This window comes from Ochotona princeps, chromosome 32 (genome assembly GCF_030435755.1).
Source record: "Ochotona princeps isolate mOchPri1 chromosome 32, mOchPri1.hap1, whole genome shotgun sequence".
Lineage (NCBI taxonomy): Eukaryota > Metazoa > Chordata > Mammalia > Lagomorpha > Ochotonidae > Ochotona > Ochotona princeps.
The window spans coordinates 6,048,163-6,075,880 of record NC_080863.1 but is presented as its reverse complement, the minus strand read 5'-3'; the positions used below and the strand labels follow the sequence as shown (position 1 = coordinate 6,075,880).

The following is a 27,718-nucleotide window of genomic DNA, read 5'->3' as shown; positions in this document are numbered from 1 at the left end:
CGCGTAAGCCGAGCCGGGCAGAAGCCAAGACCCCGCGCGGGCCGCGGGCGCGCCCCGGAGTCCCGGAGGCCGGAGCAGCCCCAGCTGTCAGGCGCGAACAAAGGCCGCCGAGCGTCGGCGACGGGGCTGCGGGCTGCGGCGCGGCCAATGAGCGGGCTGCGGTGCGCCGGCCCCGCCTCGCCCCGCCCCGCGGCTCCGGGGACCCCGCGCAGGAGGCCGGCCGGAGAGCCGGGAGCGGGCGCTCGGCGGACTGCGGCGAGAGGGCCGAAAGTTTGTGCGCCCGCCTCCGCCGGCCCGGCGAGCGCCCACGGAGGCGCGCTGGGGAGCAGCCCGACCGAGGACGCCCCGCCGCCGCCGCCGCCGGCCCCGGGAACAGAGGTATCTTGGAATCAGCGCCGGGGCGCGGGGTGCAGGTAAGGGCTTGGCGACAGCGCCCGTGCCGTGCCCAGCCCGCCGGCCGAGCTGCGCCGCGCGCCCGCGCGGGGCTCCCCGCGTTGGTCTCGGTCTTGGGTGTCGGTGTGGGTTCCACGCGGCTTTTGTCTGTGAGCACAACTGTCAGGGTCGTCACCCCCATCCCCCTTGCAGCAGGGTCCCAGCGCGCAGAGCATTGGAGGTGGGTGCGTGCGTCCTGCGTCTTTCTGGGGCTCCCAGCCTCCATCCCTTAAGTTGTCTTGGCCGAGGGCACTAGAGTTGGGTGATATTGAGGAGCTGGGAAGCGGTAGGTGAGGCAGAGTGAGAGGTGGGGGTTAGGGAAGGCAGTGTCCGGCAGTCGGCGGTGATGGGGGGGGCGGGTGAGTGTGAACTTTACGGACTGGGAACTTTGGAGCTGGCCACCGTGGACGGTGAGGATGCGCCAGGCAGGCGTTCGGGCCAAGCTTTCGCTGGCACACACACGCAGACTCGGAGTCACCTATTGCCTCCCACTCCTCTCCCCGAGCATTCCCCGGACAGCCAGGCCCCTACCCCGCGCTCTTCCTCCAGCCCTTGGCGAGCCCGGGAGCATTCTGCCCCGCGCTGCAGCAACAGGCGGCGCGGGAGGGGCCCAAGGGCCAGCTGCCGCCTCTCTTTCTGGCTGGAGAGTTGGGGCTCGCTGGCTGCCCCAGCTAGCGGCCTGGGAAAGCGCTTGAGACTTGGCAGCTGCTGGTGAATGCGCGTGGAGGGCGCCTCTTCCCTCTTCCGTCTGTTCCCAGCTCTGGCTGCGGGTTCTATCTGAGTTAGGCATACAGCACGTGGCCGGCTGGGGCTTGAGGTGATGTGAGGTGGGGTGTGTTTGGGGGCTGCTGCAGCAGGCAGGACCCCACACACACATACTCACTGCTGAAAGCGCAGCAGCCACTGACTTGCCAATTACCTCTTGGACCAAGGAGAGGAGCGAGGGTTTGTAACCTGAGCTTTCTCTAAGTTCAAAAACAACCGTTTTTCCAGGCAGAGGGGGGTGTAGGTGTTGGAAGGGCGCATGTGGGTATTAGAGATAGCGATTACAGTGGGAGGTGCGGTGCGGGGGCTGTGGGCAGGGGTGGAGCGGGGGTGGGGGAAGCAGCCGGGTCTGGGCAGAGCACACAAGCTCATCAGGCGTGGTCTGGCACCTGGTATTTACCCGGTGGGCCCCCGCACTCTGCACTTCACATCACAGGCGTTATCTCACGGGCGATCTCCGGGCTGCCCGCAGCCTAACGACCGGGTTGGGCCGAGAGAGCAGCTGCTTCTGCCCATTTCCCAGGGAAGAGGCTGAGGTCCCAGGGGGCCAGGGCGTGGCTTTTACGAGGCTTGCAGCCCCTGGGGTTTCCTCCTTCAATCCCAAGAAGGGGTGATGTGGGGGTGGTGTCTCTGCAGGTGATCCTCCCCCTCTCCTCTCATGAAAATGAGGAAAGCAGGGACTTCTGCTCACTCAGGTTGAACTTGAAGGATAAACCTGTGCTGACAGTTCTGTGTGTGTTTGCGCTGTGGTGGATTCAGAGGGGGCGGTGAGGAGAGCCATGGTTTTGGGAGTGTGTGTTGGTGGCAGAAGGGACTTGCCATTCCATGCTGGGAAGCTGTGAGTGTGCCAGTAGACAGGTGGGCTTTGGTCAGAAGAAAATGCCTTGCTCATCCTGAGTGGATGGACATTTAGCCTTGTTCTTGAAAGGGGTGTGCTTTGGGGGTGCCTGAAGCAGGCTCCGCGCCTGGGCAGGGAGGCTCCAGGAATGGAGTAGGTGGTGAGTGTGGTGGGGACTGTGCTAACAGGATTCAGTACCACGCCAGGTGCTGAGTGCACAGTTTATCTTTTACCTTTCTTCCTTGTTTACATTGTATGCTTGCGCCGTCTTAGCGGGTGGCAGTCAGACTGGGAGAGGGAAATTGCTTAGGGAGGCTGCAAAACCAAGAGGCAGGGATTGGAACCTAGGAAGATTCCGGAACCTGGCGCTTGGCACCTGCTTCTGCTACCTGGGAGTACAGACACACATCCTTCCCTGCTAGGTATGCCCAGTCTTTCCCTCTCCCTGTCCGCCCAACTAACTCTTCCTTGCACTGCTGATTTTAATCATTAAGGGTCAGTTCCTCCAAAAAAGCTTCCCTCATCCTTTTTCTCCGGAACAGGTGCCTTTTTGGGAGTTCCTTTCATTCCTGGCCCTCAGCATGTACCTGCATGGTTCCCTGAAGCAGGGAGGCCATGCCTGCCAATACCCACCAGCTTGGGCTACTCTGAAGGCCCGTGGTGAACACACGTGTTGGATAAAATGATGGGAACGAGGAGGGTGGTTGGATCCTTGCATCTGGCCATTCTGGAGCTAACTGCCTCCACTCCTCCCATCTGCTGAGCCACTGACCCAGCGGTACAATTATAGAAGAGGCAGGTGCTTAGCGGAATGTAGGTGAGCAGGTGCAGGAGGAACAGTGCGAACCTCAGGAGGCAGGTGGTTCTGGGACAGGACTGAGGGGCTGCTGGGGCCTGGGCACTCCTTAGCCAATCTCTAGCAGCCTGCCTTTTGTGTCGCTAGGGTCCTGCTGCTATGGGGCATGGGACTGGCTCCCGTGTCTGGGGGAGGTGACCTGGCCAAGGTTTCTCCCAAGAGCATGGGGTCCATGGCTTTCTTCCTCTGTCCTTGGCCTTGGGCCCTGCTTTCTCCCGTTGGCGGTACCATACTCAGGAATCTTTGATAACTTGGCTTCCTTTTAAAGAAAGAAATTTTTTCCCCCCCAAGATTTAGTTTTATTTGAAAGGTTGAGTTACAGAGAGAAAGAGACAGAGAAGCGGAGGGGTCCTCCATCCATTGATTCATTCCTCAAATAGCCACAACAGCTTAGAATTGAGCCAGCCCGAAGCTAGGAGCTTCTTCTGGGTCTCCCATGTGGGAGTCCAAGGACTTGAGCCATCTTCCACAGCCTTCTCAGGCTATAAGCAGGGAGCTGGATCAGAAGTGGAGCAGCTGGAACATGAATCCCACGACATCCCATGGGATGTCGGCACTGCAGGCAGAGGCTTAGGCTACTATGCCGCCGTGCCAGCCTCCACCCTCATTACTGTTTTTGTTGCTGTTACTCAAGTCTGGGAGACCATCTGTCCCGCCATTTGGCTGCTGAGGAGTTTCCCATACCCCATCCAGGGAAGGAGTCTTACCCAGACTTGAGCCTGGCCAGCCTAACTCCTATATTCCACAGCCATCAGATCTTAGCAATGAAGCAGACCGAGGCTCATTGAATGTTGAGATGCATTTTATAGGCGAAAGAGAAGGAGACTTTTCCAAGTCCCAGGAACTTGTTGGGGGGAAGGGAGCTTGATATGGAATAAATCCATGACAGACTGATTTTAAGTGGATCATTTGTTTTGCGTGGCCAACAAATGATGCTATAACCCTCCCCCCGCCCAAGGGGCCCTTGGCGGGACAAGCAATAAACAGAGGGAAGTATCTAGGAGAACGGGGTGTCTGGCCGTCCTTGTGGAGAGCTAACTGGTTAGACCCAGCAGAGGAAAGTCAGAGCAGGTGCTGCTGTTGCTGCTGCGATTGGGATAAATACCCCTTGCTTGGAGTTTCCACCTTACTGCTTCGCTCTGGTCCTGAAGCACCTGAGTTCCATACTGGGGATCCCAGTGGAGACTGGAGGGCAGAATTCGTGGGCTCTTTTCCCTTGATTGCCCTGATTCGAGGGGGGATTAGCGGGGGTGGGAATCTGGGGTACCCAGAGAGGAAGTGTGTCCTTGAGTCAGCCATGGAAGCAAATTGTTCTCTCATCAGCTAAGCAGAGGGGTAATTTTTCTTACTAAGGGACAGGCTAATATATCTATATCTATATCTATATAAATATTTTTATTTTTAATGCAAAGTCAGCTATACAGAGAGGAAGATCTTCTGTGTAATAATTTACTCCCCAAGTGACCACAATGGCCGAAGCTGAGCCAATCCGAAGCCAGAAGCCCCTTCCGGGTGTCCCATGTAGGTACAGGGTCCCAAGGTTTGGGGCCGTCCTCAGCTGCTTTCAGGGGCTGGCTACCTGGATGTCCAGTACCTACCCCTGAGGAGGTCACTGCCTCCAGGATGGCAGCTGGAGCAGCAGGGGCACTCAAGCACAAACGTGTCCCCACATCTCCTCCTTGGGCCATGCCATGGACACATGTGCCTTCCCGTGATGCCCTGCACCCCTCTGCCCCTGACCCTCCCATCATGCCTATCTCCAGACGAGCTCCCCCCACTCCCAGGACAAAAGGTCCAGAGGATCCATTCCTGTGTCTATGTTGGCTGGCCTCTGTGCAGTCAAATCCTGCAGGTGGTGTGCCTCCGCAGCCTCCTCCCAGGCCCATGCCTAGAGGCTCACCTGGCCCAGCTTTGGGCTGGAGCCTCCAAGCTGCAGATCCTCCCAGAAGCAGGGATAGGGGGGCAGAGCACCACCCCCACCTCCCTCCCATCAGGTGTCCAAAGCGGAGCAGTGATTAGGGGTGGGCTCCTGGGGTGGGGTGGAGGGAAGACCTTGCGCTCACAGCCTGCACATGCCCATACTTGAATCTGAGCTCCCTGGGGAGACTCCCGTGAGGCCTTGGCCGCCCCTGCCCAGGGCTGTGCACTTGGCCTTGAGGGCCCAGGGGGGAGGAAGGCCGGGTTCACCTCTCCCTGCTGATGCGAAGCCCATTTGCTGCTAGCTTGCCCTCCCCCTGGCACCCCGTACTGCTAAATTGGTCTCAACTTGCTGTACTTCCACCCACCACCTTAGTCATTATTCGCTGGCAGCCTTCAGAGAGTGGGTGGAAGGCAGGCGAACATTACATCTCTGCTGCAGAAGGAGGAGATTGAGTATAGGCACGCTGGAAGGAGGCCTGGGGGAGAGAGAGAGCTGGAAGGAGGCTGGGAAAGACAGCTTGGGGTTAGCCAGCACCTGGCCCCTGGGACTCCATTGACACTGGATGAGAGTGAGCTGTGTGAGGACAGGTGGGTGGGTCATGGCTTGGGGAGGGACAGACCTACCCTTCCTTGGATCCTCTAGGATGTGTTTGTTGGTGGGGTGCCCGTGAGCTGGGCTCTACCCCCGACGGCAGGGTGGAGATTGGAAGAGCTTCTGAGCATCACCCCTGCTGCACTCCCAGCTGAGCACCTCCCCTCCCACCCCACGATGTGGCCAGGATTGATGGTGGGAAGGCCTGGGATGTCCTTCCCGCACTCCCTCCCTTCCAGTCCTGTCCTATCTCCCTGCTGTGGTCCTAGGGACACCAGAACCCAGGTGGGCAGGAGGAGAAAGAGGGGCACACCAGGGACCCTGGCAGAGCATGCCAGGGAGTGAGCAGACCGCCTATGGCGAGCTCTATGCCAGGCTTGCCCACCTGGGCCTTGTCCTAGGCCCCAGTGGTGTTCTCAGCATAACCTTGGTGAGTTTCTCTGGGTCACTGATAATGAGGAATCACAAGTTAGGGACCTGGCACTGTGGTGTAGTGAATTAAGCCGCTGCCTATGATACTGGCATCCTGTTATCAGAGCATCGGGTTGCTGGCTACTTGACTTCCTGTCCAGCTCCTTTGCCAGTGGGAGGGCAGCAGAGGATGGCCCAGATGTTTCGATCCCTGCCACTCACAAAGGAGCTTCAGGTGGAGCTTCAGGCTCCTGGCCTGGCCCAGTGCTGGTCATTTTAACCGTCTGAGGGAGGAATCTGCAGAGAGAATTAGAGAGCTCCCATGCACTGATTCACTCTCCAAATGGCTGGAACGCCTGGAGCTGAGCTAACCCAAAGCCAGGAGTTTCATCTTTTGGGTGCAAGGGCCCAAGGTCTTGGACCATCCTTCACTGCTTTCCCAGGTGCCTTAGCAGAGAGCTGGATAGAAAGTAGAGCAGCTGGGACCTGAACTGGCACTCCTGTGGAATGCTGGCACCTCACCTGGAGGTTTTTTTTTTACCCACCTGACCATGATGCCGTTCTCAATCAAATAAATTAGAAAAAAAACAGGGAAGCATGGTGCCAAACCCAGCTGGCTTGCAACCCTCACCTCGCTCCCCCTCCCCCCCAAAAAATCTAAGGCGCAGAAGTTTGCACTTAGCTAGTGAGTTGGGGACCTGGCTGAGGGTTTCCAGGGACAGGGGCAAGGGCAGCCCATTGCCTGATGTCTGCAGCGGAATGCCTACGCACTGGGCTCACTCCCTGCACAGCAGGGTCAAGGCCGGCTGAGTTTCAGAAGGATGAGCCCAGAGCAGTTTCTTTGCCACCCTCAGACGTGCAAGTCACGCCTGCCCCTTGTTTCCCCTCCCCCTCCCCAGGAGGGAGGGCTGGGGAGGACTGGCTTGGGCAGACAACTCCCCCTCCTCCCTGCCGATCGAATTCCCCCAGCCCTAACGCCTCTGTGGCGCCAGCAGACAAACCGCATGCAGGCAGGTGGGGAGACAAGAGAAGCCAGGCGGAGAGGCCCCCCCAGCCCCTGCCTCCACCTGCGCTGTAAGGCAAGCCTGCCTGCCCGCTGCTGGACACTGGACAAGGCCCCAGAGAGTCCCCAGCTGCTGTCTCAGGCTCCTCCCCTACCCCCAAGTCTAAGGCTCTGCAGCTGCCTGGGGGGTGGGATGGGGACTGGGAGGTGCAAACCCGAGGAGGCTGCCCCTCCCTCAGCCACCAGCTCAGCCCTTCTGCTCGCCTGGTTCTGCTAACAGGGCCTCCCACACCTGTTGACTTGGACATGGGGCTGCTGCTGGGGACCGTGGCTTGGGCTCCAGGACCTACCCAGTGTGTTCCCTGTAGCTGTGTGGGACAGGGCTAAGAAGCCCCTTTGCATATCACTCTGCCGCCCACCCTGCCCTAGTCACACTCCCCACCCCCAGGAGTTCTTCCTCCATCTTCTGGTCTTTTTCTCTCAGTCCCCACTCTAAAAAAATTTTTTTAGAGATTTTTTTTTAATTGGAAAGGCAGATATACAGAGAGAAAGGGATACAGAGTGAAAGATCTTCCATCCACTGCTTCACCCCCCAAGTGGCCGCAACGGCTGGAGCTGAACTGATCTGAAGCCAGGAGCTTCTTTCTGGATCTCCCTCGTGGGTGCAGGGTCCCAAGGCCTTGGGCTGTTGTCCACTGCTTCCCAGGCCACAAGCAGGGAGCTGGAGGAGAAGTGGAGCAGCCAGCATACAAATTGGGACCCATACGGGATCCCGGTGCATGCAAGGTGAGGACATGAGCCTGACCCAGCCCTGCCCGTTGTAATCATTTGGAAGAACGAATCAACAACTAAAAAGATTCTCACTATGCATTTCAAAATGAAAGGAAAAGAAAAAAATCCCAGCCAGCCATGGGGATTTTGGTGAGCGTCATTCCCATGGATGTGTTTGGGAATCAGACAGACCCATGTCCATATGCCAGTTGTCTGTCAGCCCCGTGACCCTTGTCCTCCTCCATCCCATGTGTTGTGTCTCACCGGGAACTGACACAAATAGAGGCACATGACAGGAGTGGGTTCCTCCAGGGGCCCACTCTGGGGCTTGTGACAGCTGCCCTGGCACCCACTCAACTCGGGCAGCCCCCTGCTGAGCTTGGAGCTGAGCCCATGAAAGGGAACTCCCCAGGCCCTTACTGCTGGAGCAGCCTCCATGCTGCCCCATGTGGCCATCTGAAGGTGGACAGGAGCCGGCCAACATATTGTGGCTGGGATGTGTGCGATGTCCCCGAAGGCCCCTGTGGTAAGGACCCGGATCTGACATTATAACTCCCGCTCCAAGTGATTCTTGCCAAATGTGTGTGCAGAGGGGGAGGGGAGGGGGGTGGGCTGGGAGACCATCCTGGCTGGTTGGGCTGCCTCTGTGCTGGTGGTGGTGATGATGATGGTGATGATGCATCCAAGTAGGTGGCCTGGACGTGGGAGGGGGTGGGGTGAGTGGAAAAATTCCTCCCCAGGGTGCAAGGAGCTTTTTCTCTCCAATTGCTTCTTCGGCTTCAGAGCCAATGTCTTGCCCGCCTGGGTGGATTTTCAGGATCCTGTAGCACATGAGGTCAGGAGAAAGGGAAGAAGCAAAGTGGGGTGAGGTGGGACTTCTCTGCCGCCAGCTCTGGGTCCCCTCTCCTGACAGCTGAGGGCCAGAGCTGCTGCCAGCTGTGAGTCCTCTCTTCCGAGGAGCCGAGGGTCGGAGCCGCTGCCAGCTGTGGGTCCCCTCTCCCGACAGCTGAGGGGGTGGGAGCTGATATCCCCTGCCGCTTTGCCTCCCTCTCTGAGGAAGGCAGTCCTCGCAGGCCAGGCTGGGTCTACGCCCAAAGCAGAGGGCCAAGGCACGGTGGGCCAGAGGCAGGGTTGCCAAGGATTCATCTACTCTTCCTGTCAGGGGAGGGGAAAAGGAAGAGGAGTGTTCCTTGGGCTCCTTGTTTCTGGCCATTTGTCCTCTGGTCCCTAAACCCTAGGGGAAGAATGCCCTGCCCTCTCATTCTCCAATGGACAAGTGGTCTCCTCCATAGCTTCAGGCTCTTTTCTTAAAGGCACCTGATCTCCCCTCCTCTCGACCCCCAGCTCTGCCCTGGGGTCAGGAAGCTTATCATTGGTTCACATCTCTTCATCACCTGTTCACAGGGCCTGGAGTAATCTCCAAGCACTGCGGAATGTCTTGCAAACAATCAGGTGCTTGATTTTCTTATCTGGTTTCTTTCTCTGAAGTTGCCCCCAGAGAAATGGTCCCAGTCCTTCAGATAAGAACTGTGCCTTAGGGCCCTGTGGGATAGAGACTCTTCAGGAGTATGTCCCTAGTTATCCCCCTCATCCTCCCTGGGCATGGAGCCTCCCAGTTCCTTCTGGGAAAGGAACCTGTTGCCGGTCTAAAGCTCTTAGCTCCAGGACTGGCGAGACAGGCTCTGGGCTTAGGAGAGAATACCATGGCTGTCAGCTACGTTTACAGACTAGGGAAGGGAAGTTGCGGAGGCCAAGACTGAGCCTAGAGGGCGAACATGGGGTAAGGGATGGAGGGGCGGAGAGGGGGGCCAGTATGAGGGTGGCGTGAGGTCTGTCCCAGACCCTGTGGGCACCGTGGATCTTGGGCCACTGCTAGGACACAGGTAATGCCCAGTGCTGGCCTTTGCCTGGTCATCCCAGGACCCTGGAGGGGAGACCAGCCAGCTCCCTCCCCTGTCTGCAGTCTGGCAGGGCCCCGACAGCATCTGGGCAAGAATTGCAGAGAGAGGGAGCCTTGGCTCCTGGAGGCTCCTCCTGAGCAGCCCAGCTTGGCACCCTTTCCACTTTGGAAGTGAAAGGCGAAGTAGTGGTGGTGACTGGATGCAGTCCTGGGGGCAGGAGAGGTGCCCAGGGGTCCAGATCCCCCCCCACCCCCACTCTGCTGAACTGTGACATGGCTACAAGGAGGGGCAGCTCTTGAAGACACTTGGGAGCCTGGAGAGAGAGCGAGAGGATGGGACGAGCAGGTGTTCCTGTGGTTCTAGCATTCTGTCCGTTCCTTCTCACTGAGCCATGCTCACATCCCCCAGTACTGTCCTGCCCTGCCCGTGGGAGACATCAGGGCATCATGGGGTGGTGCCAAGCCAGCTCTGCTGCTCTCATCCCTGGGTGCTTCTGTCCTTGCTGGGAAATGAGAGGAGCTGGCCTGCTGGATGGTTGTGACTTCTGTTGTTTGAGGATGTATCAGGGTGTTGTGCATACACAGAGAGAGACTGAGAGAGTGAGCATTTAAAAGACCCCAGAGAAGTGCTGTTACGCTTTCTAGTTTCCGGCTTTCTTGACATTGCAGCCACACGGTGCACGCTGTCTCCTGGAAGATGGGCCATGCTGTGTGTCGGTCACTGACTGTTCTGTGGCTTATGCTCCTGGCTTGCTTACTCTTGGGCAGGTATGTAATCATGCCGCCCTTTGCACAGAGCCAAGGACATCTCCCTCATGATGTTTTGGGGTGCTGGTGAAGTCTCTCGGGGCGGTACTACTGGGTGTCACCAGCAGTGGGCTTCTTGCTGAGTCAAGGGAGTGTGCGTGTTCCAGCCATCCCTGGCATCAGCCTGTCCTTGTGGCATCTCTTTATGACCTTCATTTGCTTTCTTCTGATGACTGATGCTCTCCAGAGAGAGTTGTTGCTCATGTTCAGTTGGGTTTGAGTTGATTGATGTAAATTTTGCCTAATTACATCTTGGTAGGAGTCCTTTGTGTGTCGTAGATATTTCCTCCTTTTACACTGCAGTGTGCCTTATTTCCCCCCTAAGGTTTATTTACTGATCTGAGAGTGCCGGATTGGGGAGAGAGGCAGCTAGAGTCAGCTCTTTCTACCTATTCCCTTCCTTCACTCTCCTAATGTCTGCAGTAGCTAAGGTTGGGCCAGGCTGAAGCCAGGAGCTCCGTCTGGGTCTCCCACATGGGTGGCAGGGACTCATGCGCATGGGCCATGCCCTGCTACCTTTGCAGGCTCATTGGCAGGCAGCATGGGTCCAAAAGAGAGTAGCATAAGAGCTGGCGCCGTGGCATGGCAAGGTACTAAGTCTTCGTCTGTATTGCTGACATCCAATAAGCAGGCTGGATCAGAAGGAAAACAGCAGCTCAAAACTGGTGCTCATATGGGATGCTGTTAAGGCAGGCAGCAGCTTAACCCACCATGTCATGGGGCCAGCCACTATTTCTTTTTCCTGTGTGTGCATTGCTAGGATATGGAAGTGGGGTGACTTGCCGTGGCTGGACCAAGAGTCCCCAGGGTGAGGGCCCCAGACGAGGCGGGCTGAGTTGTCTTGATGGAGAGCTGGAGGGACCAGAACACAGGCCCCTGCCCTGCCTCATGCCTGTCGATTGATGCCATGTTGCAGGGGCCCAGAGCAGCTCAGAGGGTATGGACATGAAGACGCACTTCAACCGCAGGCCTAGCCTTCAGCCCTTTTTGGAATGGTCTCTCTCGCCTCCTGAGGAATAGTGTGGGGTTCCCTGAACCAGGCTGGGGGATGGGGCAGGATCGTTGGGTCCCATTCATGCTGTGCCCGGCGGGTGGGAGGGGTTGGAGGGCCCAGCCAGCTGTATAAGCAGTAAGAGCTCGTGGCTTCCAGCTGCGACAAAACTCCCATCCTGGGAGTAGTCCTGGGAGTAGTCCTGGGCAGCGTCTAGAGGTGGCCGTACGTGCCCCGCCTCTGCGGGGAAGGGAGAAAGGGAGTGTGCAGGGACCCAGCGTGTCGAGAGACTTAATGTGAGTAATTAGTGTGTAGAGGTGTCTAATGTGAGAGATACTTCGTGTGGTAAGTACTTAGGATGCTGAGGGACTTGGTGTGAGAGGTACTTGATTACACACAACCCCCACCCTTGCAGAGTTAGTTAGTCATGTGTCAGTAGCAGTAGGGATGTCTGAGCGTTCCACTGCTTGCTAGTTGGTATCCATGCTGTGTGGACGACCCGGCTCAGCTCGCAGGGACCTAGCTGGTATGGGTGAACCCCGTGATATGATCGGGAGGCTCAGGGAAGACAAGGTGGAGGAGAAGCCTGCTGTCACAGTCCACCTTGCTGAACACCAGCAGGGGCAGGCATGTCGTGGCCTCGCAGGCATGAAACTTATTCTAGCCCCCTGCAGATGAACTGTCTGGGAGGCGGTTGCAGAAATGGCTCTGGCCTTCAGGCCACTCCAGGTAGGATGCCTGAACTGATAGACAAATCCCTGGCCCCTGCCTTTGGCCTAGCTTGCCCTGGCCACTCTGACCCCAGAGCCCATGTCCTTGGGTTGCAAAGCTCTGTGAACAGGAGCAGCTGTCTCCCAGTTCCCACCCCACCCCCACCCACTGGGTCACACATCCCCCAAACAGATGGGTATCTGTGTGGGCAGGGTGCATGCCCACAGGTGGCTTCCTTTCTCGTGGGGTTGCGGGCCTCTTCCTGTCTCACGTCTGGGTACCTGCAGTTCAGTGAATGCTGGGAGCCTCCTGAGGGTCTGTGAACCCCCCGCCTCCAGGTGGCAGGCAGGATGAGGGCCACTGGAGACTTCTCAGCATCGCTGGGGAGACCTGCAGGGAAAAGGAGCCTGATTTTGGAGCGTGGGGTGGCCAGGAAGGAGCCAACCCTTTGGAACGGGCTCGTTGCACCCATCTGCCCACCCCTTTCTCTGTGTAACTAGTCTTGCTTTTGCCACTGCCTTCTCTCATGACCTCTTTCTTAGCCCCAACAGCTGCCCCATGGACTGTCACCTTCAAATACGTGGCCACCACATCTTGTCATTGTGTCGTACCCACCTACTCCCTTCCCCCAGCAGAAATGAAACTCAGGATCCCAGGAGCAGGCTTGACTGGTTAGAATCCAGCATAAGCTGTAGGTGGAAAGGGGGAGCCTGGCAGGCAGAGGAAGGGACATCTGGCCTCTCTCCCTCTCTTCTCCTCTTCCTCCCTCTTCCTCCTCTTCCTCCTCTTCCCTCCCCTTCTTCCGGTTCTCCCATGTGGGTGCTGAGAGCCAAGCACTTGAGCCGTCCTCCGCTGCTTTCCCAGGTATGTTGGGGGGGAGACGAGTCAGAAGTGGAGCTGCCAGTTTGCAAACCAGCACCCACCTACGTGGGATGCTGGCCACGCTTCTCAGGGAGTTGTCATTCCCTGCCACCTGTTCTCCCCAGACTTCTCCAGGTCACGGTAGCGCCATACGCTCCTGGACCTTAAACAGTGAGGCGACACTTTCCTCTTTAGGTACTCATAGGTCATGACACACTTGTGCGTGTGGCAGTGGGACCCATTACTGCCTCCTGAGTGTCCCTCCACAGACAGAAGTAGTGAGCTATCAGGGGCCCTTGAGTGAAGCTTGCATGACAAGTAACCTCCCAAGGCAGAGTGCCAGGCCCTGTCCACAGAGAGAGTGACTATGAGTGGGGAAGGGTGTGGGACAGCAGGTGTGGGGAGCAGCGACTCTATCAGAGCTGCTGGTTCTGGGGGCCTGATTTCTTCTTGCAGATGCCACATGCTGGGAGAACTCAATGGCAAAGAGCTAGCTCTGTAGTAAGGTAGATGGGTGGATGTATGAGTGATGAGTGGGTGGGTGAAGGATGGAGGAGTGGGTGGATTCCTCACAACTTCTCCAAGCCCCACTCAGCACTGGATGCTCTCCTAGTCTTAGGCAAGCTGTTGGCTCAGCCCAGAGTCTCCTTCCCATGGTGCCCCTCCTGCGGCCCCAGGTTTCAGCCTGTCTCCGGGGCCTGCCTCAGTGGCTGTCCCAGGAAGAAGGGGGTGTTCCTGGCTGGGAAAGGGGAGCCCGGAACAGTCTCCCATTCCACCCCTAGGTAGCATCTGAGGAAGCATGAGGTGACCCTGGCCACCTCTCACTCCCTTCTCACTGCGTGGTCAGGTATCCTGGTAGCTGCTCTCATCATGCGAGGAACGGTGCCAATGGGAAGCAGAGTGGTCCAGCGTGCTCCTGGGCTTGTAATGGTTTCATCCTGAAATGCGTGGGATTGCCCTGACCCTTCCAGGCCAGCAGCCCAGCACATTGTCCACCATCTGTTGTTCCCTTCTTGACTGGGAGCCAGGAGCTTCTTCCAGGTCTCCTGCGTGGGTGGCACTTGGCCATCCTTCTCCGCTTTCTCAGGAGTCCTACCAGGGAGCTGGGTTGAAGGTGGAGCAGCCGGGACTTGAACCAGCACCCACAGCAGATGCATGCTTTGCTGCTATGCCTTGGTCATAGTCTCCCCGACCCTTCTGCTGCATCAGTAGCCATAGAACCTGGCAAGGCACATGCAGGTGCAGGATGGAGTTCTCACCCCCTTGCTCCGTCTCCCACCCAGTAATTACATCCTGAGTCAAAATCAGCAGCCCACTCAGAACTGACCATAAAGGAATCTGTGGGTGGAGTTAGGCACACAAGACTTTCTCTGGCTTGTTTGTTTGCTTGCACCTTTGAATCAATATTGATTTTGTTGTTTTGTTAGAGAGCTCTCCATCTGCCTGCAGGAGCTGGCGACTCCATTCCTGGTCCTCCCATGTGGGTGGCAGGGGCCCAACTTTCTGGGTTACCTATCACCGCCCCCCCTGCCTCCCAGCAGGCACAGGAGCGGGAAGGTGGAGGCGGTACAGGGAGCGGCACAGCGGCAGCCCAGGCAGCATCTCCGCTTTCCACCCTGATCCTGGTTTGCATTTGAGGGGACTCCGTCCTGGAAGCATCTAGAATGTATCTGAAGTCTTTGCAGCATTAATGTACAGGGACAAGGAGAGAAAGAAAGGGAGGAAGAAGTTTTGCAGGGACGTTTCTCTCGGCGTTCTGCACAGGGCCCATGTGAGATTGTGACAGGAGTGCAGAGGGGTTAGTTAAAGTTCAGGAAAAAATGTCATAACACTTCTGGACTGGTGCAATGGTTCAGTTGGCTAATCTTCCCCCTGCAAGTGCCGGGGTCCTATATGGACCACCTCCAGCCCACATTGACAGCCCTCCTCTAGTTGTGTCCTCAGAGCCTAAGACACTCCACCAGGAGCTTGGTTGTGGCAGCTGAGGCCAGGCTGAGGGCAGCTCCAGGGCGTAATTACAAAGGAGACCCACTCCCCCAACCCCAAACAGTGGCTCTCAAGCTTCAGCCTGTGCCCAAGACTTCCAGAAGATTCTAATCCAGATGCCATCCCCAGCTAGGGCCGAGGGTGCTATCCCCTCCCACACAGTCCCCACTGGTAGGGCTGCTGCCAGCCTGCAAGCCACAGGTTGCTTGCCAAAGAGGAGTGATGGAGCTGGCATTGCTTTTAAGTCACTGCTGAGGATTGTCGGGGGGGCGGGCAGGGACTTTTCTGCCTTCTCTCCTGCACCTGCGGAACAGTCACAGCCAAGGGCGGGGACACCAAGAGGCATACCCCCCAACACCCAGGGCAGGTGGTGGGGAGCCTGGAATCAGGCCAGATGTGGCAGGAGGGAGCCTGGGGTTCTGGCACTTAGCTTGCAAAGTCACAGGGGCAGGAGTAGCAGCTGGGTGGGGCTGTGGTGGAAGCCAGGACAGGCTCCCAACAGCAAGCCGGCAGTGAGGCTGCAGGTTGCCTCCAGGCACACAATGTTGGCACCACCCCCAAGGCCACTCTCCCTGAGGGACTAGGCCTCGTGTCTCCCTCCACCAGGTCTGCAATGCCTCCAGTGCCTTCCTGAGTTCTGAAACCCCCCGTGTCGCCACTCTGAGCCCTGCTGCACCACACACAAGAGTACACACATACCCCATATGTACCACATGCACAATGGCACAATGCATGGCGCACACTGGGCACACGGCACAAATGTGCACATGCATGTAGAGTGAACATATACATACACATACTGCCTGCACGCTCACCATGTATACCTCACATGTACACCACACATATGCACCTTGAACATATGCACTAGACACAGATGCCACCATATTCTGCACCACACAAGACATATAACACATAACACATGTAGCCTAGACACACAAGCATTACACACACCAAACCAGAGAGACATCATATCACACACAGTGACCAGAGCTGAGCCAATCCAAAGCCAGGAGCCAAGCGCTTCTTCCAGCTCTCCCACATGCACGCAGGGGCCCTAGAACTTGGGTCATCCTCTGCTGCTTTCCCAGGTCCATCAGCAGGGAGCTGGATTGGAAGTGGCGCAGCCGGGACTTGAACTGGCACCTATATAGCTTAGCCCTCTGATGAAGGTAGAAGGTGGCTGTGGCAGAGCAGGTGCAGAAAAGGTGTTCCATGGCAAGCCAGGACTGTAACATTCCACTCACAGCAACACCTGCCAAAGGTACGACACCCCACACCCTGGTCCTCCTCACCTCCTCCCCACCCCGACACTACAGGCCATCCCCTATGCCCACCTTGAATTTCTGTAACTGAACTGAATTTTGCCCTTTGGAATGTCCATATGAGATCTGGACAGTGGTTAAGACACGCTGCTCAGGATCCCTTCAGTGCCAGTCCGGGTGCCCGGGTGCCCGGATTCCAGCCTCCCTCTCACACACACCCCGGGAGGCAGCAGTGATGGTTCCGAGAGGTGGGTGTCTGCCACCCGCACGGGAGATCCAGATTAAGTTCCAGGCTCCTGGCTTGAAGCTCTGCCTTACCCTTGGCCAGTGCAGGCAGGTGGCAGATGGGAGCTCTGCTGCCTGTCTCCATCTCGCAAATATATAAAATAAAAATGTTTCGAAATGTGAAGAAGTGTGTGTCTGAGTATGGAAGTCATTCCCATTCAGATCAGCTCTGCAGCCCCAGATCCTGGGTGAGCGGAGTGGGCTGGTGCCGGCATCCTGCTGGGCTGGCATGCATGTCTGCCTCCCCTTCTTAGGGCTGGTATCACTAACTGCCTGCTGCTGCTTTCCCTACTCCGACTGACCTTGGACTCCAGAACACGTTAGGCAGCCACCACATGGGCCAGTCAATCTGATGTATGTTTCAGTCCCTGCCCAAAGATGGAATCAATTCTGACTAGCCCAGACATACCTTCTGAGAGTGACCATGTGTGTGGGACACCCGGAGTTCTAGAACATTGTACTTGTCTGGGTGAGATGAGCAGGGACTCTAAAACCAGCTGTCTAGCTCTTCCTCTGTTGGTCTCCACACTGAGACCTGAGCCAGGCTTTTCAGAGGAAGGTGTGAGTCTGTGCGTCTCTTGGCCCAGCTGCACCAGGCACCGACCCCTGCAAGTGTACAAGCTTGCCTTCTGTGGTCATTAAGTGGCGCCAAAGGCAGCCGGGGTTCAATTTGCATGAGGGTCGTTTTTTGGAAGGGGGAAGGGCAGGGTTGGGATGGGTTGGTCATCTAGTTTCCCTGGGGAGAAATGTCAATCAGCGTTGCCCACCGGGGGCGAAGGAGGAGGGCGGCTTGCGCCCAGCACAGCTGAGCACCGAGCCGGAGCAGAGTGTGCACAAAAGCCCTGTGTGCCTGCCAGGCGCACTGCCTTTCATTCTTCCCGGAGCAGTGGGAAGCCGGCATCGCTTCCGATTGTTCATCGCCCTAATGCCTAATGCCGTGACTCAACCTGCCAGCGATTTACTTGCCTTTCACTTTCCGCCTCTCTCTAGCATCCAAGTGGGCTTCATTGAGATCTGTGTGGGCCCCTGCTCCCCACCCACCAGCAACCTGCTCCTCCTGGCACCTCAGCACCTGGAACCCCTCCTCCAGCTCCCTCGCCCTTCCTCCTCCTCTCAACTCCTTTTTCATTCATCCATTCAACTCTGCAGATGGGGTCCGAGCTGTTGCACGTGGCTCCCTCCAGGTGCCCGAGGCTTGCAGCCTGAGCAGAGATGATTAACTAACCCCAAACTCGCCCCCTGCCCCTACCCTGGCCCCCTCCCACCCCATTTCAAGCAGCCCCTGGGAAGAAGAGGAGGGGTCAAGGACAGGCAATGCAAATACTGTGAGGACTGCAGATAGAGACAGCTGAATGGGGGAGGGGGCAGCCTAGGGTGGTGGGGGAGGGCAGAGGAGAGGCATCTGGAAAAGGGAGTCAATTAGCCCCCTCCCGGCACGTGCCCCCACTTAGCCCCTTGAGAGAGGCTGCTGCTGTGAGCTGGCCCCGGGCCGCCCACCCATCTGGTGCGCCAGCCCCGCCTCCCTTCCCACTTGCCATCCCCCCTCTCCCCGCCCCAGCTGACAGATGCTTCTGTGCTAGCCTGCCCTCCTGGCTGGTCCCAGCTGCCCTCCTGGAAAGCCACAGGGGGTCTGTGCGGGGGGGGGGGGGTCCCTGAAGGAGTGCCTTCAGCTCTATCCTCTACATCTTTTTAAGATTTATGTATTTGAAAGGCAGACTTATAGAAAGACTCTCCCATCTGTTGGGAGCTGGGCCTCTCTGAAGCCAGGAGCCAGGATCTTCATCCCGACCAAGCACTTGGGTCATCGTCTGCTGCTTTACCAGGCCGTAAGTGCAAGTGCAAGCTGGTGACAGGGCAGGCACAGGTCCCTGCATATCAAGAGTGGGGAAACTGAGGCAGGGTGACACCGAACCTGAGAAAGATCTGTTGTCAATTCAGGTCAGCTTCATTGCAGGATGGTTTTATTGGGTTTCATTTTAATTTAGTCATTATAGAGGCAGACATGTCCCCCAGAGAGCATCAAGCTTCACCCGTATGAGTGCGGGGTACTTGGGCCATCCTCTGCTGCTTTCCCAGGCACGTTAACTGAGGAACTGAATCTGAAGTAGAGCAGCTGGGACTTGAACCAACACCTAAAAGGGACCCTGGCGTTGCGTGTGGTGGCTTCACAGGCTGTGACGTCACTCACCATGCCACAACACTGGCCTGTTCAAGCAGGCCCCATGTGTTTCCCTGCAGGATGCCGCACCAGCATCACTGCCCTCCATTGGGCCACACCCTGAGCCATGTCAGCTGAGCCTCATCTCCAGGTATTGCTGGCTTACTCCCACTTGACCGTCTGTGTCTGCTCAGGGCCTTTGGGATAGGGGTGAGCTGTACTGTTTCTCACCCCATCCCCGATCCATGCAGAACCCTTTGCCAGCCCATGCCTCTGAACCTGTGCACAGGAAGCTGGCAGTCTGAGGAAAGCCGTGTCCTTGCCTGGAGCCGTGTTCTTTGGTGAAGGGCCAGACCGACTGGACGGGCAGCTGATGCGACCCTTCGCCCAAGCCATTCCCTGTCCTGGTGTAGCACCCACCAGCCTGGGCCACAGAGGATGATGGGGCTGTCTTCTCAATTCTTGGGGCACAGGCTCTCTTTCACCAACGGTTCTGCTCCCTACCCCCCTTTTTATTTTATTTATTTTATTTTGAAAGCCAGAGTACATAGAGAGAGAGAGAGATCTTCCATCTGCTGGTTCGCTCCCCAAATGGCCTCAATAGCCAGCGCTGAGCTGATCTGAAGCCAGGAACCAGGAGCTTCTTCTGGGTCTGCCATGCGGGTGTGGAGAGGGCCCAAGGACTTGAACCATCCTGTGCTGTTTCGCAGCATGTAATATCAGAGATCTGGATCGGAAGTGGAGCAGTCGAAACTCGAACCAGTGCACGCAGGTGCGATGCTGGTGCCTGAGGCGGAGCGGCTCCCCTTGCCTATCCTTTCCTCCCTGAAGTCCTGGACTCACCCCAGCTGGGTGCCTGCTGGGCAGTCCGGAGATGACTGCTGTGAAACAGGCAGGTTGGCCTTCCTTTGCCTTTCTCCTTCCCAAGGCCCATGTGCTCACTCCTTTATACCGTGGCCAGTGGGGATGCTTTCCTACATAAAACACACACCCCGTCTTCCATCCTCAGGCATGCCAGACAGCCTGCAGGAGGGGTAGGGAGAAGACTGGGGGGCCTGGAGCCTGGTGGCTGACAGCCAGGCTTCTGTCGCGAACTCTCCAGGTTGACAAGGCGACATGTCTAGACACTTAGAGGGGGATTAGCTCAGCCTCAGGAGGATCCTGAAAGAACCTCAAACTTTACACGGGACCAGACCTGGGCAGAGTGGGTAGAGGAGGGAGTGTAGCAGGGAAGACACCGGTTCAGACCCTCGTGTGCCATTCAGGGTGCATGGGTTCAAGCCCTGGCTGCACCCCAGAGCCCCCTGCTCAGGCAGACATGGGGAGGAAGCAGTGATGGCTCACGTTCTAGGGTCCTTGCCACTCTGATGGGAGAACCAGAGGAGCTCTTGGCTTCAGCCCAGTCTAGCTGCAGTCATTGGGAGGCGTTGAACCAGTGAGTGGAGTGTGTGTGCGTGGATCTAATTTAAAAGAAAAACATGGAGGGGGAACCCAGGCATAAGAGTGGCCTCCTTCAATCACTCTGCTGCTGGCATCTGGTCTCCTTGCTCTGCACCCCGCACCCCACCTCCCTGCAGCGAGCACCTCCCCCTTGGATGCCCTTATGGGTGTCCGCCCTGAGCCCACAGGAAGCTCCAGCTGGGGACAGCACGTCTCCATTTCTCCCCAGGCTTTCTCTTTCTCCAATCCTGGGGCCCTGACATGCTCCCCAGCAAACTGCTGTCACATTGCAGGTGGTGGCATTTGGACTGAATGGCCTGAATCTTGGCCACTGGTCAGCTACGTTGACCGGGGCCACAGCACCTCACCTCCTGGACTCTGTGCCCGATTGTGCTTACTCCGGGAGTTACAGGTCATATCAGCTTTGATCTCACAGAGCCTGGCTTCTGGTGGAGATACACATATGAAGCAATTAGACTTAAAATTTTGAGATTGTAGGGGCAGGCACAGTAACATAGGATGTTAAAGCAACAAGGAATGGGGATCAGAACCCTGGGGCCTCAGGCCAAGCCTCCTGTGGTGCTAACATCCCATATGTGCACCTGGCTGCTGCGGCTCCAGTCCAGCTCCCTGCTAAGTGTCCTGGTAAAGCAGCGCAGGTTGGCTCAAGTCCACATGAAAGGCCTGGAAGAAGCCCCTGGCTTTAGACCAGCCCATCTCTGCTCTCTCTCCTTCTCTCTGCAAATGTGCCTTTACAGTTAAAAAAAAAAAAAAACAATAAATGTGATTATTTTAAAAACAAACAAACAAAAAAAGATGGATTCAGTTTGTGGTTCTAGAACTTGGCAGACCCAAGACCCACCAGTGTCTGGAAAGGGGACCACCCAAGACCCACCAGTGTCTGGTAAGAGGTACACCTGTTCACCCCCATCTCTGGCCTCACAATGGGTAGGGGACATGCCTTCTCTGCCAAGTGTTTATAACAGCATTCATAGGCCACACAAACCATTCCAGTTCAAAAATTGGCCTGCAGTGGACACATTGGATTTCTAGTGCCACCTGTGGTGGGTTGGATGTCCCTAGTCCCTGTTCGAGCCATTTATGATCTCCTGGAGAATGGAGGTGAGAGGGGTTGATGGGCCCCATCCTCAGGAAGGCCCCACCCCCACCAACATATTACCTAGGGGCTTATGTTTCCAATAGGGATACACTCAAAGGGCAATACTGCCTTGCAAAGCCACCACCTTCTGGAAGCCTTGGGCCCCACGCTCTGCTCCAGTTCCCCCAGCACAGGGCACCGTCCACATCCATTTGACTGTGGTCGCCCCCCGAATCCCGGGGATGCACCTGTTCTGGTTACTGGCTGTTTGCGCTGATGTCTCTGTTTCCCTGCAGGTCTGCAGCTCCTCCCCAGGCCCCATGAGGGCTTGGCTATGACTGCAGTCCCTCGGAGAAGCCAGGACTGCCCCTCGTGGCCACAGCGCCCCATCCAGGCCATCTCCAAACCCCGATCGTCATGGGTAGTGTCAGCAGTCTCATCTCAGGCCGTCACGGCTTCCACGGCAAGCACTGCCGGGCGTCACAGTACAAACTGCGCAAGTCCTCCCACCTCAAGAAACTCAACCGCTACTCGGATGGGCTGCTAAGGTTCGGTTTCTCCCAGGACTCCAGCCACGGCAAGTCCAGCTCCAAGATGGGCAAGAGCGAAGACTTCTTCTATATCAAAGTCAGCCAAAAAGCGCGGGGCTCCCACCGCCCCGACTACACAGCCCTGGCCAGCGGTGACCTGGGGGGCCAGGCCGGGGTGGACTTCGACCCGTCCACCCCACCCAAACTCATGCCCTACTCTGGCCAGCTGGAAATGGTGAGTTAGGGGGCCCTGGCATGCGTGGGTTGGGAAGGCAGGAGAGAGTGACCAAGCACTAGTGACCTGGCCATACAGGTCTACTAGCGGCAGGTGCGGCAAGGCTGAGGGCGAAAGTGGCAGCTCACAGGTGTGGCTCCAAAGATCAGGCCCAGCTCAGCCGGGCAAAGACACAAAGAAGGTTCATGGCAGCTTCTGGGTTCTCTACTGGGAGAAACCTACGCTGTGGTTGGAGGCGGGGGGCCTCCTCCCTGCTGGAGAGACCCCAGAGGCCAGCGGCCCCCTTCCCTGGCTGACCCCACCTGGCGTGCCCTGGGATACAGGTCCTCATTATCCACTCAGCAGAGATAAGGGTGACATCGTCCCCAGGGACTTGGAGCTCCCAGCCCCCTTGCCAGCTGCAGCTCTCCCAGCGCTCATACCAGCGCGCCCACTGGGCACAGTTCTCTCATTCAGTCCCTAAAGGAGGCATCCTCGGGCCTTGATGGCCTGGCCGAGGCCAAGGGCTCTGTGTGCACTTGCCTCAGGGCTCCCAGGTCCCTCTGCTTCCTGTTAGCAACAGGGCCACAGCCCAGCCTGGGCATGTGGTTCAGGAAGGGAAATAGACTTTTAGGATGAGTATGTGTGTGTGTGTGTCCCTGCTGTGCCTTCCATTGGTCACAAAGCCCCCCCGACACCCCCACTCCCAGTCAGGTTCACTCATCTTTGCAGGGCTGCCCACCTGATGACCTTGATCTAACCTCAGCCTGTCCTTGTCCTCCAGCTCTCACCTTTCCCCACTGGCCTGGTAATGAACTCAGTCACAACCACTGAACCCTTAAGGACTGGGACCCACTCAGGTATCTCCGGCCATCCTCTCCTCATGAAAATAGTAACTTGGAAAAAGGCTGTAGGTCCAGGTGGCAGTCCTTACCAGCCCGATCAGGAGCAGGGTCACAGAGGGAGTGTGTCCCCCCTTCACACAGTGACCCCGGATGGGGGCCCCAGGGCAGCCAAGTGCCCACTTAGTGCCCTGTTCCAAGAGATTGGTTCCATTCAGCAGCTTTAGAGCAACTGGTAGGGTTGCCATGCGCAGCCATGTGTTCTCTGACCTGGAGCAGGGCCGGTCAGGGCCAGCACACTGGCCTGGTGGGTAGAAGAGGCGGCAGCATGGACTTGGCAAGTGGGGAGACGGAGGTGGGATGTCAGCGTGGCTCTTCTCCTTCGCAGGGCTCAGAGAAGGGTGCGGCGAGGCCCACTGCCTTCAAACCCGTGCTGCCCCGTTCTGGAGCCCTCCTGCACTCCTCCCCGGAGAGCACCGGCCACCAGCAGCTGCACGTGGCTGCCGCGGACAAGACCAAGGAGCAGGAGCTGAAGCCCAGCCTGTGTTCGGGGGCACTGTCCGACTCGGGCCGGAACTCCATGTCCAGCCTGCCCACGCACAGCACCACCAGCAGCTACCAGCTGGACCCGCTGATCACACCCGTGGGGCCCAGCAGCAGCAGCCGCTTCGGAGGCTCCGCCCACAACATCACACAGGGACTCCTCCCCCAGGACAGCAACATGATGAGCTTGAAGGCACTGTCCTTCTCTGACGGCGGCAGCAAGCTTGGCCACCAGCACCACCACCATCAGCCTCCGGGTAAGGCAGCAGCGGTGGCCGTAGCGGACAAGGGCTTGTCTTGTGTGCGTTCCCCACTCTCCACGGATGAGTGCAGCCTGCAGGAGCTGGAGCGGAAGCTGCTGGCGCGGGAGAAGCTGCACCGCAGCTTTGAGGAGAAAGAGCTGGTCCAGGAGGAGCGCCCTCGCCGTGCGATGGCCATGGCGGGTAGGGACGAGCCACCGGAGGGCCACAGCAGGCTCAAGCCGACGCAGGCGTCGCAGAAGAGCCAGCGAGCCCAGCAGGTGCTGCAGCTGCAGGTGTTGCAACTGCAGCAGGAGAAGCGGCAGCTGCGGCAGGAGCTCGAGAGCCTCATGAAGGAGCAGGACCTGCTGGAGACCAAACTGCGCTCCTACGAGAGGGAGAAGACCAGCTTCGCCCCTGCCCTGGAGGAGACCCAGTGGGAGGTGAGGCCGTTTGCCGCCCCGGCATCCCCGCCCCTAGGAGCTCAGAGTGAAGGCTGGGATGGCGAGGGAGGGGGTTGTACTTAGCTGTGTGGCCCCCCAGAACTGAATGAACAGAGTTCAGGAAGGGGAAGCTGGCACCCCTCAGAGGGCTGACCTGGCTTCCTCTGCTTGCAAGAGGCTCAGAGGCCTGGGTAGTTGTTGTGGGTGCAGGGGCCGAGGGTGGGGGAGAGTGGGGCATGCGCTGGTTACCACCAAGGGACGGGAACACCTTCCACACTCCAGTAGGAGGCGCTGTGTCGGTGACAGCAGAAGTGTACCTGGAGTTTCTGTCTGGAGTGCCACAGAAGAAAAGACACACACATGTATATCCATGCTGACGTATGAACACACATCTGCACATGTGTGCATGCTTGCACATGCATGTAGCCACACAACTTGCACAGACACACATACGTATAAAGCTGTTTTCATTCACTTGCACATGAAGATGTACCCATGTGCACACGGGATTACACACGAACACATCGATTCTTGCATGGACACATGTGAAGTGCACATACCTGTTCATGCGTGTGCACTTGCGTGGTTGCACATGAGGAATTTGCGCACACACCCACACACGCTGCACTGCACACACTTGCACGTGCTTTGGAATGAGGCCAGTGGCCTTCGTCTTGCTCAGTGCACAGCTGTGCTACTGGCTGTTTCCTGGCAGCTGTTCTCACTTTGAGAGACTCGGGGAGCTGGAGAGTGAGTTGAGAAATGTGTGCAGGGCAGCTCCGATATGGACCCCTGGGCCTGCTCCCCAGGGGTGGGGGGTAAGTCACTGCAAAGACCAGCTCCCAGCCCAGCCGTGTGCACCCACCTCCCATCTCCACGCAGCAGCGTCTTGGACTGCTTTTTGGAAGCCCAGTGACGTGTGTTTTGTTTTGTTCTACTTTTTAAAATTAACGTTTTAAAATTTTATTTGAAAGGCAGACTTACAAAGAGAAGCAAAGATGGAAAAGTCCTCCATCTACTTGTTCACTCCCCAGATGGCCGCAGGGGCCAGGGGCTGAGCCGTTCCAAAGCCAGGAGCCTCTTCCGGGTCTCCCACATTAGATGCAGAAGTTCAGGGACTTGGGCCGTCCTCCGCTGCCTTCCCAGGCCATAAGCAGGGAGCTGGGTCAGAAGAGGAGCAGCTGGGACTAGAACCGGTGCTCCTGTGGGATGTTGGTGCCACAAGGTGGAGGGTTAGCCTGTTCAGCCATGGCGTTACCCTGCCCCTCCCCATCCCCAGGGCTCATGTATTTCTGGGAGGAGGATCTCCATGGCTAAGGTGCCTGGGGGGCGGTGGGGAGAAGGCATTTTCTATTTGGATAGCTTTCCCAGACCCAGAAGGAGCTTGGCTAGAGGGATAGTTTCTGTTCCCCTTCATCATCCGTGGCGTCACGGCCAGCCACCTGGCCTGCTGGAGCACCTTGGCAACAACAGTGAGTGCTGGCTTGGCATCCGACCCCCACTCGCCAGTCCTCCATTAAAAAAAATTCTGATTTTTAGAAACCCACAGATAGCCTTCCATGATATGCCTGTCTCACAGTTTAAAATGTCCTGGTGTTCTGAATAGTAATGGGGTGTTCCGTGGGCGGCTCTAGCTCTCCCTTTAGATCCTGCTGGTATTCTTGAGTTCCCAGTTCCCAGCTGAGGACAGAGCTGCTTCAGTGCCTGGCCCAAGGTCCAAGGCAGGTTATGCAACTGAGCCAAGTTTGGCTTCAGAGTTCCCACCGCCAGTCAGTGCTCTGTGAGCTGTGGTGCTGCTGAGGGGGTGGGGCCAAACCCAGCCACACCCAGGGGCGGGGCCAAACCCTATTCTCCATGGTAGCCCTCTCTAATATTCTCTGATATTCATAAGGGTGGACCTGAGACTGCTAAAGGGGTAGGGGTGCCAATTTTATGGAAATCCATGCATATGACAAGATCTTTCAAGAATTCCTAGAAGACGTATATTCTTTTTTTTTTTTAAGAGCTGCAAGGATTTCAAAATCCCTTGCCCCAACATAAAGTTGCATATTTTGAAAATATTTATTTGGAAGATGGAGTTAACGAGGAGAGAGTTTCCTCCTGCTATTTCGCTCTCCCAATGGCCCCATCAACCAGAAATCCATCTGGGTCTCCCATGTGAGTGCAGGGGTGGAAACTCTTGGGCCATCTGCTGCTGCTTTCCCCGGGCACATTAGCAGGGAGCTGGATTGGAAGTGGAGCAGCCTGGACTGGATTCCACACCCACATGGCATGCTGGCATTGTAGTCCATGGCTTAACCCACTGTGCCACAGCTACCACCCCACCCCACTCTCCCCTGCAGGTGTGCCAGAAGTCAGGCGAGATCTCGCTCCTGAAGCAGCAGCTCAAGGAATCGCAGACTGAGGTCAACGCCAAGGCCAGCGAGATCGTGAGCCTGAAGGCACAGCTGAAGGAGGCGCGGGGCCGGCTGGAGGGCACGGAGCTGAAGACGCAGGACCTGGAGGGCGCCCTGCGCACCAAGGGCCTGGAGCTGGAGGTGTGCGAGAACGAGCTGCAGCGTAAGAAGAACGAGGCGGAGCTGCTGCGGGAGAACGTGAGCCTGTTGGAGCAAGAGCTGCTGACGCTGCGGGCACAGGCCACTAGGCCACCTGTGCCACCGCCGCCTCCCCCCACAGGGCCCGCCCCGCCCCCAGGGGTGGCGCCCGAGGACATCCCAGCCCTACAACGGGAGCTGGAGCGGCTGCGCGCAGAGCTAAGGGAGGAGCGGCAGGGCCACGATCAGATGTCCTCGGGCTTCCAGCATGAGCGGCTGGTGTGGAAGGAGGAGAAGCAGAAGGTGATCCAGTACCAGAAGCAGCTGCAGCAGAGCTACCTGGCCATGTACCAGCGTAACCAGCGCTTGGAGAAGGCGCTGCGACAGCTGGCCCGCGGGGATGGCCCCGTAGGGGAACCCTTGGAGATTGAGCCCTTTGAAGGGGCTGACATCCCCTACGAAGACATCATAGCCACAGAGATCTGACAGGGGGTGGGGGACGGGGTTCCCCATCGCAGAACAGCCACCCCGCCCCTGGACACAGATTTGGGGGTGTCTCAGCGTGGCCTCTCCTTCCCTGTCCATGTTCCCTGCGCTGAGAATTCCTGCATTCCACGGGATCCGTTCCCCTGTCTGTAACGTCTAGGGGTCAGCGTGTGCGTTGCTGCGCTCTATGTGTCCAAAGCGGAAGTGATACTTGCTGCTGAGGCCCACGTGACCCTGTCCAGGACAGAAGCGAGCTGTTCTGCTTCTCATCCATAGCTGCGTCCCCCCCGCGAGCCTGTGTCTCTGTCCCACCTCTGAACACAGGGAAGGAAGTCCACTGTGGTTGGCTGTGCTGTTTTTCCTCCAGCCTCAAGACTGGTCGGGTAGGATGGGTGGGCAGTGTGGCTTAGCCACGCCCTCAGCCAAGTAAGGTAGAGAGAAGATGTGGCTAAGGGACTGGGTCAACCTGAAGTGCCAAAACTGCAAGGCACCAGGTATGGGTAGGAGGTGCCAACGTAGCCAGGACAAACGTTTGCTGGTAGACAACCCAGGCTTGGGCCCCTACTTGTTGGAGCCCCATAACCCTGCCCAGCTGGTGACCGTAAGGACAACTCCTCAGAAAGCAACAGACATCCAGAGGGGCTGAGAGCAGTGGAAATAGGGTGGTTTTTCTGCTGGGTCCCCCGGTACAGTGTTGGCCGACCAGTACTCTGGCCTGTGGTTCCCTCCCCTGCCTCTTTCAGGACCCAGCGTGTACGCCGGAAGCTGGAGCCCCGGCAGCTTGGCTCTGCCCCTTAAC

At 57.5% G+C, this 27,718-nt stretch overlaps 1 protein-coding gene across 1 annotated transcript; it reads left to right on the top strand.

The window, feature by feature from the left end:
- The first annotated feature begins 13 nt into the window (after positions 1–13).
- LZTS1 (leucine zipper tumor suppressor 1) lies at positions 14–27,225 on the top strand. The gene is made up of 4 exons (XM_058657494.1): positions 14–413; positions 21,385–21,853; positions 23,063–23,899; positions 26,242–27,225. Exons 2-4 carry the CDS (start codon positions 21,506–21,508, stop codon positions 26,917–26,919), a joined length of 1,863 nt encoding a protein of 620 aa, XP_058513477.1. The 5' UTR covers positions 14–413; positions 21,385–21,505; the 3' UTR covers positions 26,920–27,225.
- The last annotated feature ends 493 nt before the right edge of the window (positions 27,226–27,718 follow it).

Bases quoted from the DNA above. Each gene is read 5' to 3' on its own strand.
- LZTS1 (XM_058657494.1), top strand. From the start codon at position 21,506: ATGGGTAGTGTCAGCAGTCTCATCTCAGGCCGTCACGGCTTCCACGGC. The intron at 21,854-23,062 runs GTGAGTTAGGGG...TCTCCTTCGCAG, and splicing joins ACTCTGGCCAGCTGGAAATG to GGCTCAGAGAAGGGTGCGGC. The intron at 23,900-26,241 runs GTGAGGCCGTTT...TCTCCCCTGCAG, and splicing joins TGGAGGAGACCCAGTGGGAG to GTGTGCCAGAAGTCAGGCGA.